Raw genomic sequence first — 15,946 nt, forward strand, 5'->3', positions numbered from 1 at the left:
CTATGAGCATTTGTATACAGGCAATGGATATGCTTTCATTTGTTTTGGGTAAGTATCTATCAGTGGAATGGCTGGATCACACAGTAGGTGTATGTTTAACTCTTTAAATAAGGCTGCTAAATTGTGTTCCAAACTTTCTATACCATTTAACGTTCTGATCAGCACTATTTGGGAGTTCCAGTTCTTCCACATTCTGACCAACATTTGATACACAGTCTTAAATTTTAGCCATTCTAATAGGAACGTAATATCTCATTTTGGTTTCATTTGTACTTTCCTAATAAGTAATTGTGCTGAACATCTTTTCATTTGCTTATTTATCATCGTATATTTTCTTTGGTGAAGTATTTTGCACAAATCATTTTTTTCCATTTCTAAATTGTTTCCTTATTATTAAGTTTTGAGATTTCTTTATATATTCTAAAGATAAGTCCTTTATCAGATAAATGTTTTATTTACAAAGATTTTCTCTCAGGCTGTGGTTGATCTTTTCATTCTCTTAGCTATCTTTAAAAGAGCAGAAGTTTTAAATTCTAATAAAGTTCAATTTCTTTTATGGATTGTGCTTTTGGTGTTGTATCTAAGAAATATTTGCTTTACACTCAAGGTCACACAAAGCTTTTTCACCTATACTTTCTTCTAGAAGTTTAAAAAGTTTTGTTTTACATTTATGTGATACAAGATATAGATCAAAGTTCATTTTTTTTTTTGGCATATGGATATCTAATTGGTCCAATATTGTTTGTTGAACAGACTAACCTTTTTCCACTGATCTGACTTTGCACTTTTGTAAAAAAATCAGTTATCCATAAATACGTGAATCTATTTCTGGATTCTTAATTGTGCTACATTGATGTCTTTGTCTATCTTCATGCCAATACCTCACTGTCTTGAGTACTGTAGCTTTAGAATAAGCATTGAAAGCAGGTAGTGTTGGTCCTCTAACTTTGTTCTTCTTTTCCAAAGTTGTTTTGGCTATTTTAGATTCTGTGCATTTTAATTGAATTTCTACAGAAAAAACCTTGTTGAAATTTTGACTGGGACTGAATTGAATCTATAGCTTTAGAAAGAATTGACAATTTAACAGTATTCAGTTTTCTAATCCATAAATACAGTATATGTATTCATTTATTTAATTTCTCTCATTAATCTTTTGCAGTATACATAACTTGCACAGTGTATTATACAAGTCTTTCATATCTTTTGTCATATTTATCCCTAAGTACTTGGTATTTTTGATGCTAGTTTAAATTATATTGCTTTTTAAATCTCAATTTGTTTCTTGCTAATATATATAATAGATTTTTGAATATTGATCTTAAACCCTGAAACCGTGCTAAAAGTTACTCATCAGTTCTAGTAGCATTTCTGAGGATACCATAGGGTTTTCTATATAGATAATCATGTCATCTATTAATGACAATCAAGACAGCATTATTTACTCCTTTCTAAATCTATATGCATTTTGTTTCTTTTTCTTGTCATATTACACTAGTTAAAACCTCCAGTACAATACTGAATACAAGTGGGGATAGCAGACATTCTTGCAAAGACATACTAAAAACCGACATACTCTTCTGTTTGTCTCCATTAAAGAAAAAATTTCAGTAGCTACTGGATGAATAAAAAAATAAATGGATGATGAGATTTTGGGAAATAGTCAAGCACTTCTTCCTTATGTGCTATAGAAGAAAAAATTAGCCACCTGCTGAGCATAACAAAGTTAACTTTTCCAATAAGGAGAAAGGTTAGGAAGGTTAATAATATATTATCTGATAAGACCATGTAATCAGAACTCAACTGAAAGAAGAGTAGGAAAGACAAAGTGATTTAATTGACTGTTCACACATTTTACTTTTTTTTTTTAAGCCTTGCCAAGCAGTGTTCCCATAAGCATAGCACTTTCTACCGTGCTGTTCTAACACTGAGGGACCAAAAAGAAATTTGCAATTTTTAAAAGAATTATTAAAATGCTTCATGCAAAATTTAAAGATGGTATTTCAATGACAGACAACAATTTTGTAAACAGTGACAAATCCCAAAGTGGAAAACATTCTCACTGAAGCCTTCACTCATCTTAGTTATGAAATTTAGTAAGGACTTTTCACTACTTATCTTACTTAATTTCTCCATAGTGCTTTAAAATAACTATTTCTACCATCTCTGATGCTTTTCCCATTCACTGGCTTCCACAGCATTAGCCAATCTTAGTTCTCCTGCTGCTTTTTGATTATTTCTTCTTGATCTCCTTCCCTGATCTCAGGGCTCTGTCTTTAGCTGTCTAAGTCTATGATTTTATAACACTTTTAAAGAGTTAAAGCTCTGTTTACTTGATTATGCTCTCAGATTTACATCCCAATCCATGGTCCCCACATCTGATGACACCTGGGAGTCAGGGATGACACAATCCTTTCTCTCACCCGTACTCATTTAATAAATCACTAAATCCTGGGATTTTATACCCAAATAATAAGTCATCTTTTCTCCAAACTGCACTGATATATTCAGATTCTTCTTTTTTTCTTTGCCTAGACCAGGGGTTGGAAAACTTTTGCAAAAGCCCCTATAGTAAATAGGAAATATTTTTGGCTTCTTATATTAATATTATAAGAAAATTTCACTAGGCAGGCCTGAAGGCACCTGGAACAGTGCTATACTGGAGGCAGGACAACGTGAATACTGATTAGGTTGTTGCTGCATCCTTTGAGGTAAGAGATGATGGTGGGATGAACTAAAGTAGAGGCAGTGGGACTAAAGACACAGGCATAGAATTGGACAATAGTAAGCACACAGAAGTGATGCAATATGATGAGAATGAGGTAAGGCAAGTACCCAAGGATGCCTCCCTTGTTTCTGACTTAGGCATCTGGGTAGACAGTGGTCCCATTTATAAAGATAGGGAATACAAAAAGCAGTTTGGGAGGGAGTGGGAGATGATGACATGAGTAGTTCTGTTTTCAACATGTTGAACTTCAGGGGCCTGTAAAACATCTAAGTGAAGATATTTGATCAGAAGTTCAACAAGCAGGTCTAAGCACAGGAATGATGATGATGGCTAACATTTACTGAGTGTTTATTGTATGTCAGATAATGTTTTAAGCGTTTTACATGTACTAACTAATTTCATCCTTCTGACAACTACACAAGGTAGGTACTACTCTTATCCCCACTTTACAAAAGATGAAATTAAAGCACAGAGAGGTTACATAACTTGCCTGAGAAAACAAGTTGGTAATTGGTAGAGGTGGGATTAGAACCTACATTACCTGAATCTCAAATCCATGCTTTCACAAACATTAGACTTTACTGCCTCTCCAGACATATACTTGGGAATTGCATATATTTTGGAGGGTTGTTGAAAACACAGGAATGAAAAAAAAGAAGTACAGAATGAAAGAAGTCAGAGGATTTGGGGACACTAACACTCAAACGATGAGCAGAAAAAGAGGGAACCGCAAAGGAGACTGAGAAGGAGTGGCTAGAAGTAGAAGAAAAACTAGGCAGGGTAAGTTTCAAAGAAGCCAAGACAAAGTGTTTCAAGGGAGAAGTGATAACTGTGCTTAAGGGTATAGGGAAAAGAGAAATTACTGGTGTTTTCAGCGTGAGCAGCTTTAGTTGCCATAGTGGGATCTGAACCAGACTGGAGTAATTTCAGGTGTATGACAAATGGAGATGGTGAGCAGAGGGCACAGATTACACTAAAAAATTTTGGTTGTAAAGGGGAAGAGAGATAAGTGGAGGCTTTAGAATGTTTAAAAATTGATGAGTTAGATCCAGAGAAATGGGAGATAAGAAAGAGGATAATTGCTGAAGAGAGGTTCCTGAGGACAGGGAAAATATTCAATATATGTGTAGAGAAGAGTGTAGCCTCTGGAATTCAAATGCCTAGATTCAAATCCAGCCTTTGCTACTTTACAGTTGCTTAGTTTGCAAAAGTTACTTAATCTCTCTAAGCATCCATCATTTGCCTATCCAATGGGAATAATACTACTATCTACTTCATAGATATAAGGCTTAAACAAGATAACTCATGGGAAGAACTGGCACACAGTAAGTGCTTAGTAAACATTAGCTATTATCACTATGGGATCCAGAGCACAGGTAGAGGGACTGCCCTTCATTAAGAAAGAACACACTTCTGTGATAGAATAAACAGTGGCAATGATAGGAAGAGATGGCACGTTAAGTTTGGGGTGGGAGGGAGAAGACAGGGAGCTCCTCAGTGATGTTTTCTATGTTCTCAGTTAAGAATGAGGCAGGGCCATCTGTTGCAGTGAGGAGCTGCTGGTAGGACAGAGCTTGAGGGGAGCACACAGCCATGCTGGGACACTGTTCAGTGAAGCATCAAAGGACTGCTAGCAGTGAATGCCCCACGAGTCTGTTGAGAAGCCCAAATTCACATGGCTCTATGATTTCTCCACCACTGCTCAGCAACCCAGATACAGGAGTGAAGAAAGCAGAATGATGGAATAGCTCAAGATCAGGTTTGGATGGGCAAGTGTGATGGAAGGCTAAGAGGTCATAGGTTATTTTAGACATAGGTTATTTATTGACAAGAGTGGCTGAAGTGATGGAACATGAGTTTTAGGCTGGATAGGGAAGAAAAATAAAGATTAAAAAAAAAAGAAGATATTTTCAGAAAAAGTAAAAGGACCAAAGGACTAGATATCTTGATGAAATCAAGATGCAGGATTAGATATTAGGGATGTAATTATGAGCAAGATAGTTATATAATACCTCTCAGAGATCTGGCAGGCTAACACATAAGGTAGAAAATTAAACTAGTAATTAGAATTAAAAACAACAATAAAGGAAGACTAGAAAATCTTAAGGAAGTACAATGCAGGAGTACCTACTAGTGGCAGGATTGATCAGAGAGGTTTTTTTTACAGAAAGTAAATGTTGACCTGAGCTCTGAAGGATAAACAGGAGTTAGCCAGGAGCAAGGGCAGAAAAAAGCCCAGATTAACAAAGAGCATGAAGAGGCAAGGACTGAGGGACTAAAGGCCTGTAAAGGTCGCCTACAAAGATACTGGAGTTACATGGGACCAAAATAGGACCACAACTCAAGATCACTTAAAAAGGAAGGGTAAACAAAGAAATTAGCAGTCACCACGGTGATAGCAAGAATTAAGATGATGAAATATATCCTAATATGCATGTAGTGCACTTAAATTCAAGATTTAGCTAAAAAGAAAAATACCGTACCTTTGAACGAAATGTTGGATGCACAAAATAAACAGCCTTCAAATTCCTCTTGTACCTGATTCAAAATCAAAAAGAGGGTCAGTATAAGCCATGTCTAAAACCAGTCACCATTATGAACAATTAACTCTTTTTCCAGGTGTTTAAAAGCAGGAAAAAGTTTACACATGAATTTACTTTGATACAAAATAAACTGGAGTTAAGGAGGGCCTATCATTAAAATATCCAATCTAAGTAAAATAAAAATCTTAGTTACATGAACTATCCTTTCACAAAATACAAAACGATGTTTGCTATTGCTTAATACTCGGAAAGAAAAAAGCTGCTTTCCCCCTTCATAATTTGAGAAGATAACTAACTTGACATCAACAACATCGTAGAGTTTCTTCAGGAAGTCAGAGTCCAGGTGATTGTATTCGCTGGTCAGTGTGTGAAAATATACTAATACGTATTCCTTCACAGCAATGTGATCCATTACATGGATAAAATATAAGAGAGCCTAGAAGAAAAATAAAGATAATGATCATTTTGTACAGTAGTCTATTTCACAGATGCCAAGAGAGAAAAAACCCAGAAGATTAATCTGCACCCCAGGCACTGCAGAGAGTACCTCTTTAAAAAGATCTTCAGGGGAAGTGTCTCATGCCAGTGTTTAGTAGTGCACATAACGCTACAGTATGGTCCCTTTCTGTCTTGTTCTAAGTGATGGAGGAGAACCACCAGTCTCCGTCCTTTCAAACAACTCTTCACATACTCAAAAGAGCTCTTCAGTCAACTACCAGGTTTTCTCTCTCTGGAATAATGGTATCAAAACCATTAGAGGGAGAATTTCTAGACTTTTAATCATTCTTGAAGGTTCTACCTGCATTCAGTGAAAGTCTTTGCAGTCTCCACTGAGAAACGGACTAATGGCTCTCACGTAACCAAGAATTACTATAAAAGGACGTTAGAAGTGCTGCCTCACATGGCTCACTTTGAGGGCTAATTTTGTTAGCATCTTTGACATTGAACTGAATGAGGAAAATGAAAACAGGTTTAGTGAGCAGACGGCAGTGGGCTGGGCAGCACTTCCCTGCTCTGCCTCAAACTTAATGTGACCTGGATCAGTTAGAGGAATATGCCATTACAAGAAGGATGAAATTTAAGAGGAACATTAAACACAAAGCAGAGACACGATAATAACCATGCTGGGCAGGACCAGCATGACCCGGTGGTGTAGCTATAAACCATGACAAAGAGGAAGTTAAGAGGTAACAACTGAAGGATTACTATCAAACAGGTTATTTCCCCATTCCTCCTCAGGGGAGTCCTTGGCATTAACTTGAATGGACTAACATGGATTAGTTAGCATGGGTCCAACTGCTACCAGAGCAGACAGAGGAGGGCACTAAGGAAACACAGTACCTTTCCAGTTGCTACCTGGTTTGGACTTCACAATATATATGAAATGATACACCACGAACATCCAGAACACCATGTAAGTACACACCAGAATCAAAGGCAGGGGTTTACGCTTTTATTGGTATCAATCACATTATTAATGCTGAGAATGAATGCCATACTGATTATCAGTTGTTTTTTTCCCCTATGTGTATATGTGTGTGTGTATTTTTATTACTATTTCTGCTCTTGCCAGACTGCTTCTGGTCCTCTTTCTATCCACTCACCACCTCCTCCCCAAGGCAATCAAGATATCCATTTTCAGCTTCAAATTCCCCGTCTTTAGCTTGAATCTTTTTCATTATAAAAAAGTACAGCCATATGACAGAAAAATGTAGAAAACAAATTCTCCTTAAAACTATGAGATCCATTTTGAGATACTGATATGCATAAACTCGCACCATGCCCCCCTCCCCCACAAAAAGGTCAATGTACATACAAGGTGTTATTTCTTCTCCTACTGATATTATACCATAAACATTTCTCTATAGTACTTGCCTCTATAACCATAATTTTTCAGGGTCACAGAACATTCCATTTGTGGATGCATAATAATTACCTGTTAGGAATTTAAGTTATAATTTTGGGCCACAAATGAGCCTGTGAGTAACATGCCCGATCCAGGGCTTCCACAGTTTTTTTTACCCAAACACCAGTGACCAGGAGTTTAAGGGCTTAGCCAGATAAAATTATCCCCTTTTGCACAACTGTGTTTTATCTTAAAATTGTATTTAATTTTTACACTTTTGAGTATATTTTTTTTTTTTTTTACTATGGTTAGGAATTATTTATTAAAGTGATTCTCCTCCTTTGCAGTCCGTGTCTATTACAATTGTTCTAGGAAGATCTACATATTTATCCCATGGATTCAGTTGTCCCTTGCCCAAGTATTCCAATTTGGGCAATTTCTGGGCCTATAGCTACTTTCAAACCTAGAATTATTTTCTTAGTACAAATTCTCGGAAATGGAATTAATGGGTCAGTGGGCGTGACCACTTTGACAGTTTCAATTCATCTTTGGTAACAATGATTATTATTTAAAAGTAATGGCTAATTTTGATGACAGTCTCAGCTGGAACACGCAGGGACAAGAAAACTCCCCCGCCTGACATGGAGGAGGAAATGACGACAGAAGCGTGACGTCTACTCAGAATGAGGAAGAAGGTGGTCTTCTCCCCCTCACCACTTTTCCTTTGATTATAAAACTGTAGCCCACTAAGGTCTCGGGGTGCAGCACCTTCTTGCCCACCCGCCTGTAAGCCTCACAAATGTCCTATTCTAATAAATCACTTCTTATCTATCAAAAAAACAAACAAAAAAAGTAAAAGTAATGGCTAGTTTTGAAGGTGAAAAAAGAGATCTCACTTTTTTTGTTTTTTACTACTAATCAGGTTGAACACTTTGTTTACCAGTAATACCATTTCTTCTGCTATGAATCATCTATTTCTGTCCTTTACCTCCAAAAGAAGGGATTACGAAATTATGACATCTTGGGTTAACTACTTCTTCTCTTCAGAGAGATAAAAGAGTTAATGTTTCTTGTTTCAAGAAAAGCAGAATTTGATTATTAGTACACTTATAATACAGAATGAGTCCAACCAAAAACTTGCCAGTTACATCATATCCAAAACAAAGCAGCTGCATTTTTGGAGATCACAGTATGGCAATTCAGTATTTCCGTTTCTCCCAGAGCGCAAAACCAAACCCCTTACTGAAATGCTATGTGCCAACTTGCAGAATCAGGGCTGCTACTCTATCACAGATACACAATTCTGTCTCATATTCTAAGCCCTGATTCCAAATTCATGTCCTACTTATTTTTTAAATCAACATTATTTATAAAACAAAGCTTTTTAATGGCTTACCTTGTCCATATCTATTAATGTTACAGGAATGTTTCTTCCAACTACCACCATTACTGTGCGACCACAGTTATCAACACCTACAAACAGGAAATGTAATCAGCACCCAGAAACCTTATTCCAAGAATATTATCTGTCCTGGGCTCTGACCTTATAAAAATATTCTACACAAATGTAAAAGACTGAAAACCAGGAACATAAGTTTTTCAGATTTCATCTTCAGACTTCTTTTAGTATGTGGAAAACATCGCCTTTCTTTTCTTTTTTTTTCCAGCTTCATGAAGTTTTGATGACTGCCCTTACTTTTAAGATAAGCCCTCTTACAGGTTTTAAATCAGGGACAGCCAAAGGTAATGTTGAGGGTAAAGATTTTTTTATAAATAGCTTTTTGTTTAAGCATACTACAACTTTTAATAACATCAGTGATCCAGGAAAAACTAAATGGAACTCAAATCTGAAAATTAACAAGTACTGCCTGGAAAAGAAATATAAAGGGGGAATCTGATAACTTTTACTGTCTCCGTTATTTATTTATGTAAGGTTTGAATTTTGTACAGCAGGATTATGGTACTTTTAAAAGTAGAAAAAAATCAAAAGATAGGAAAAAGGACACTGAGAAGAAATGAAGTTGGCCAATGTAGAATTACTAGCTGAAAATCTTATAGGTTGAGATGCTATTTTGCAGATCTTGATGATGAGCAAAAACTATCTTCCATTGTACAAAAAAAAATCTATTCAGAGATAAAATGGACAAAATCAGAGAAAAGTGAAGTCTCTAATAGCATGCTAAGTAAGATTCTTAATCAGTAAAAGAATAAGTTACCATATCCTTAAGCTCACCTGTTTGGTATAAGGCTTTTAGAGAAGCAATATCAGATAGATCCTCAGATCTTGCTTGACACAACCAGCGATTATAACTAGAGAAATAAAGGATATAATTATTATAATAAACAGTTGTAAATTTATAAATGAGACCTGTTTTTATCTGTCTGTGTTCCTAAAGAATAATGTTTTATTATAATGAGAAAGGAGTTAAAGAGGCTGTTACACTATGCAGAATCTCTACTCTGTTATTGATTAAAAAAAAAATGAGTTACTAAGAAAGGAAGGTATTCACACTAGATGATTTTAAAAAATCCTTTATGAGCAAATGAAGACTACTCATATAATTGGCTAAGATACCAAGTACTCTAACATTGTTTTTAAATACTATTATCTTCTCCTACTAAAAAAAAAAAAAAAAAAGCAAAGAAGGCCTAAAGCAATGGCAGTTCTCCACAACAGATGTTCACTAATTCAACAAAGATTTATTGAGTGCTTACTACACAAGAGGTATTGAGAATACTCTAGTGAACAGACATGGTCAGACCCTCAAGAAGTTTACTTTTCAGAAGAAAAACAGGTAAGTGTTGTACATGTTATGTTGGACCACAAAGAAAGTAGGTAATTTTTTCTGGGAAGTCCAGGCTTATTTAATGACTGGCTAATCAAAGTAGCTGTGCTGATACTCTATATACCAGATCATAAAGATGGCAGTTTGGCTTTGGCTAAGAGGATACTGAAACTGGAAGAAACGTAAAGATCTCAAAGAGTGGAAGCGATCTGAAAAAGGTCAAATAAATCTTAGAGTTACCAGTTAATGGTAGAGTTGAATTTGAAGTTGCACTCAAGTCTCCAGTTTGCTGGAAAGGTCAGTACTTTTTCTACTATTTCATACTTGCTTTCTTAAAATACAAAGTGCCACTTACTTAATTGTGAAAAAAGCTTTCAAGGTACCTAAATGCATGAAAAGCAACTTTGAAGCATCTAGGTCACACATGGCAATATCGCACAACATAAAAACAAACAAACAAAACTAAACCAGAAGAGAGGATACTTGGGTCCTCACGCTATCACTTTCTATGCAATCTCGGTAAAGTAGTTTCACCTCTATGGACCTCAGTTTCCTCATTTGCAAAACGGTGTTTCTGTAGGACACCTTTCAGCTATGAAGTATAATCACACACTAAGGATATTTAATAGGAAGTCTATTACATACGGATTGTAATCAACAAGTGATATGCTTGTAATCAACAAGTGATATGCCTGCTAGTTTCACAGAAATTGTTATTGTTTGTGAAAACAATACTTAGTATTGCATAGTTCTATAGTCTATGTTTTTAAATTTAGAAACGTGCCCACCTGTGCAAACTGAATTCAAAGACAATAACTTTTAATTTTAGTTTAAGATATAATTTGCAAGTCAAGAAAGGATCTGTGTTTATTGTAGTTCTCCCTATTCATATGTACTATTCCATATTTTCATACAGAGCTATTTCCGAGGTTATTTACACTAACTCCCCTATTGTCCTGCTTTCTAATTGTTTTATGATTAAGCCATCTCCACACATCAAGACTAAACAGAATAATATGTCTTAAATGCTTTATGAGCACCACAGGTCATGGCACAGAACATGTAACAGGAATTCAGTAAATATCTGTTATTTTCTATACTCTCTGTGTATTCATTAGCTCATTTTCAAAGATTTATTGTATAAATGCAATGCCTGCATCATAGCAAGGACTCAAATCTTTGTTGAATAAAATAATAAACATGAGTATTATTCAAGGTATTTTGGAGGCCTGAGAAGAATAATAAAAGGCCCTTGGCTTCAGAGTTTGAGGTTGAATATATGAGATAGACATATTACAAAGACAACTAACATTGTAATAAGACCCAGCGAGATAAGCAATACAGCAGACATCTAAATACTGTATCAATCAAGTATGTACGCTAAGGTGGGGACTGGCAGGGGTAGGAGTGGGGGTTGGGGGGGGAGTGAGCGGAAGTGGAGGCAAGGTCCAGGCCTGTTATAGAACTAACTTCTCCCTTCTTTATGTCACAAAGATCAGCACAAGGCTTTACCCGCTCACTGCAATATTTGCTTCTACTCTGTTGGACCTCAAGATAGGGACTATGTCTTAGTTGTCTCTATATTTCTAGCAAATTTCTAGGGTAGTTCCCGACACTCAGTAACTATGTATTCAATGAACTGTGAAAAAAAAAATTTTTTTTAACTGGAACTCAGATGTATGACTCTGGTCAAGTCACTCTTGGTGATCAATTCACCCTTCTGTAAATTAGAGGGATCAGACCAGATCAGGTACAAAATCATCTAAGAAATCATCTAAGAAAACTTAGAAGAATGATTCCTGAGGCCTTCCCACAGAGGTTCTGATTCAGGAAGTTTGGTGTGGGGCCTATGAATTTTTAGCAAGCACCCCTGGTAATTCTAATGCTTATACACTTTATACTACGTTTCAGAAAGCTGTATCAGATAATTACCAAAACTCCTTTCAACTATAATGTACTGCTGAGAGACCACAGACCAGTGGTTCTCAAAGTGTGGTGCATAGTCCCAATACTTTTTCAAGGGGCTTTGCAAAGTCAAAACTATTTTCATAATAACACCAAAACATCATTTGTTTTTCACTGTGTTGACATCTGCACTGATGGTGCAAAAGCAACTGTTGGATAAAACTACTGCTGCTTTAGCATGAATTCAGGTGGAAGCACCAGATTGTACTAGTAGTCGTTGTGTTCTTAATTGCCAAAATACTCACAGGAAAAAAAAAGCCAGTTTCATTTAAGAATGTCTTTGATGAGGAAGAAAAAATTATTAATTTTATTCATTAACCCACGGAAATACATCTTTTTAATATTAATGTGTCACAAAATGGGAAGAACACACAAAGCATTTCTGCAGACCAAAGCATGAGGCTGTCCTGAAGAAAAGATCTAGTTGTTTGACTTGCAAGCTGAACCAGTTGCTTTTTTTCATGGAACACCGTTTTTCTTCAACTAATCACTGGCAGACAAACTGTGGTTATTTAACATGAGTATTTGGCAGATGTTTTGTCAAAAATGGATAAAGTGACCCTGCCATTTCAAGAAAAACAACCAACAGTATTTGTTACCAGTGATAAAATTTGAGCTTTAAAATACAGATATAATGTTAGAAAATTTGTATCCACCACCAGAAGCTAACAGTTTCTAATACTTAAGGACTTTTCTGATGAGATCAGTGGTGATATTATCAAATATAAGTTTTTGATATTGTGTAATGTAATGTGTCAATATTTGGAACAACTGAATAATTACGTGAGTCAATATTTTCCAAAAGACCAACACATCATGTTGTAAATTCATGCTCTAAATTCCTGTTATAAAATCTACTCAAAGTGCAGGATAAAACAACACATTGTAATATAACAATACAAAAATTCATAAATATGGTTTGAGATTCCATATTACAACATTATGAAACTATCATTATATTGAGTTATGGTGTAATATCAAAGAATATCCCCAACTATTTGAAAAGGCTATTAAAATACACCTTTTTCCAACTACGTATCTGAATGAGGTCAAATTTTCTTCATATACTTCACCCAAAACAAAGTATTGCAACAGTTTGAATGCTGACATGAGAATCCAGCTGTCTTCTATTAAGTCAAACATTAAAATATCTGCAAAAACGTAAAACACTGCATTTCTCACTGACTTAAAAAATAGTTATTTTTCATAAAAACATAATGGGTTATTTTTAAATGAATTAACAAATAATTTATCATACGATAAATATTAGTGGGTATAAGCCAGGTAAAAACAAAAGCTCTTTGGGGTCCTCAATAATTTTTAAGCATGCAAAGGGGACCTGAGACCAAACAGTTTGAGAACCACTGCCCTAGTCCAAAAAAAAGGTACCCAAATCTAGTTGTACATGAATCATGATGTGAAAAAGTTTTAAAATATATAGAGAGGCCAAATCCCAGTCATGTGAGGGAAAGCCCAGTCACTGTATTTAAAGAAAAATGTTTGCCAGATGATTCGTATACATGGCCTAGTTCAGAAACCACTGAAACTGTCATTCGACTGTGCTTGCCTTTAGAAAAGCTGTTCATTGGTGCCCCCTAGTGACTAATTAGCTTTTGTTCATGAAAATAAAAGGAGAACTGGACTTCCCTGGTGGTGCAGTGGTTAAAAACCCACCTGCCAATGCAGGGGACATGGGTTCGAGCCCTGGTCTGGGAAGATTCCCACGTGCCACAGAGCAACTAAGCCCGTGCACCACAACTACTGAGCCTGCATTCTAGAGCCCGTGAGCCACAACTACTGAGCCCGTGTGACACAACTACTGAAGCCCACATGCCTAGAGCCTGTGCTCCGCAGCAAGAGAAACCACTGCAATGAGAAGCCTGTGCATTGCAAGGAAGAGTAGCCCCCGCTTGCTGCAACTAGAGAAACGCCCGTGTGCAGCAACAAAGACCCAATGCAGCCAAAAATTAATAAATAAATTAATTTTTTTTAAAAAAGGGAGAATAAAGTGAAGACCAGGAACTCAGGAAAAACAAAATTCTAATTCTATAAGGGACTCCAGAGATCGTCTAGTCTGACTCCCACTTTATACATGGAGACTAACAACCACCACACATCATTACAGTATAGTGTGATAAGTGCTAGGCTATCCTTTGGTTAAGTACAGGATGTAAAAAAAAAAGAAAAAAAAAAGCATACGGAGGAGGCATTGATTCCAGACTTCTATTCTGTCTATTCCAACTTATCTCCAGGGAGATAAGTTTCTAGAGGCAATCACTTCTGAGCTTAAACCTGGAGAATGAGCAGGAATTGAAGAATAAGAGTATTCCAGGCAAAAGGGATGGCAAGTACCAAAGCTCAAAGGTAAAATAGACCATAATTTGCTCAGTATTAAAGAGAAGAGCAGTGACCAATTTTTAAGAGCTTGCTAAGTACCAGGTACTGTGCTAAGCTCATTACATTATCTTATTTAACACTCACAACAACGCTATGAGATGTTATCCCCTCAACCAACCCTATAAGATAATGAATATTAATCAATTATGGTGTATGATTTTTCCTTTCCTTTAACATTTTTTGAAAAGCAACTAGCTTTCCAAGGACTGTTTGTTAATCCTTGGACAAGCTTACCCAGAAGTACAAAAGCTGCTTTTCTTTATGTTTCAAAAAAGAGTTACTCAGAATTGCTTTAGAAAACACCTGAAAGAAATGGAATGGCTTTATAAGGTCCCTGGGATAAATCGGGGGAAATAAAGCTCTTTTAACGTTAATACAACCATAGATTATGCTTTAATTATAAATATAGTAATGTTAAGTAAAAACCTTGTGACTTGGTTTTTCCCTTCCCCTATTTTCTGCTTTTAGAATATAATCTCACCCAAAGACACTACAATCGCAGTAGAAAGAGTAGGAGCTCTGAAATCAGAGATGCATCTGAACACTGACTTCATCACATACTAATGGTGTCCACTGATAAATTAACTTTGAATTTCTGCATCTACAAAGTGGGGACATATTTTTCTTAGTGGATTGTCATGAAGAATAAATGAGACCACGTTACGTGTAGATCATTTAGCAGCGGTAGGCCCTTTCTTGTTTCTCATGTCCTTATGTGTCTGTCAGTCCAAAGGGGTTTGCCTTACTTTCTTTGATGCTGCTTCTGCAGGGCTGCCTCTGATAACTGTCCCTGAAGGATCAGTCTTCTTTGCTTATCAATATCTCCTTCCATTCGAGCAAAAGCATGAGAGCCAATGAAAGAGAGATCAACTCCCAAGCCTTCATCCTCCTCTTCTTGGTTGTCTGCAACACAAATACTATCAATAGAGATAGCAAAACTTGACAGTAAATGCTACAAACAGACTGTGAATGCTGCTATAGGGATGAGTGCACAGAAACTCAAAAAACCAGGGTTAAGGTTATTTTTTGAGAATGAAACTGAAATCAGATTCAGGCATTTGAAGAACTGAAATAATGAAAGAAACCACCTGTCCATGTGGGATGGAAGTTTTAGGAACACATGAAATCAAATCAAGGGGACCTAGATGTAACCTTAGGAAGAAAAGAGTAGAACGTAATAATAAACAAAAAGATAGAAGCAATTATACTGTATGTGGGTTTAAAGATGAACTACAGCACAACACCTAACCAAAGAGAAATAGAAAGAAAAAATGTTTGGGGTCATTTATCCAGAATTGTTTAAGAAGGGAGCACTTGAATGGCTGGCACATAATCTTCAGTCCTTTTGTCAGGTAACCCCTGAAGGAAGACGGATGGACCAGGATTTCAGGGTGTGATCTGCATTCACTAAGATATGTTTTGACTAGCGGTCTGATTTTCTACACTGGTCATGCCTACATAATCATTCTGGTACATAAGAGTTACAGTTCTCACTACAAATTAATGTTACCTTTCTGATTTATCCATATGATCATTTTACGTTTGGCTAGCAGCCAGTCCCTTGGGAATGGATCATCTCTTAATGTGTTCCCCACTGCCTCACTAGATCTGTTTAAAAAAAATTCTTTTTTAAAGAAAGAAAAGCAAACAAACAAAATCCTTGGACCATGGCAGGGGAGCTTCC

At 36.2% G+C, this 15,946-nt stretch overlaps 1 protein-coding gene across 2 annotated transcripts in view; it reads right to left on the reverse strand.

Moving 5' to 3' along the window:
* Positions 1-15,946, reverse strand: part of GDAP2 (ganglioside induced differentiation associated protein 2) — a 67,824-nt gene that overhangs the window by 10,560 nt on the left and 41,318 nt on the right. For both annotated transcript variants that reach the window (XR_004349394.1, XM_032628600.1), the window contains exons 8-12: positions 15,009-15,165; positions 9,348-9,424; positions 8,511-8,587; positions 5,565-5,704; positions 5,209-5,263 (exon numbers count right to left, since the gene is read on the reverse strand). Coding sequence is in view for 1 of the 2 variants with exons in the window: in XM_032628600.1 (XP_032484491.1) it covers positions 5,209-5,263; positions 5,565-5,704; positions 8,511-8,587; positions 9,348-9,424; positions 15,009-15,165 (506 nt within the window). In the remaining variant the exon portion in view is untranslated. The remainder of the gene's footprint in view (positions 1-5,208; positions 5,264-5,564; positions 5,705-8,510; positions 8,588-9,347; positions 9,425-15,008; positions 15,166-15,946) is intronic.

The sequence above is a fragment of the Phocoena sinus genome, chromosome 1 (genome assembly GCF_008692025.1).
Source record: "Phocoena sinus isolate mPhoSin1 chromosome 1, mPhoSin1.pri, whole genome shotgun sequence".
NCBI classification, from domain to species: Eukaryota; Metazoa; Chordata; class Mammalia; order Artiodactyla; family Phocoenidae; genus Phocoena; species Phocoena sinus.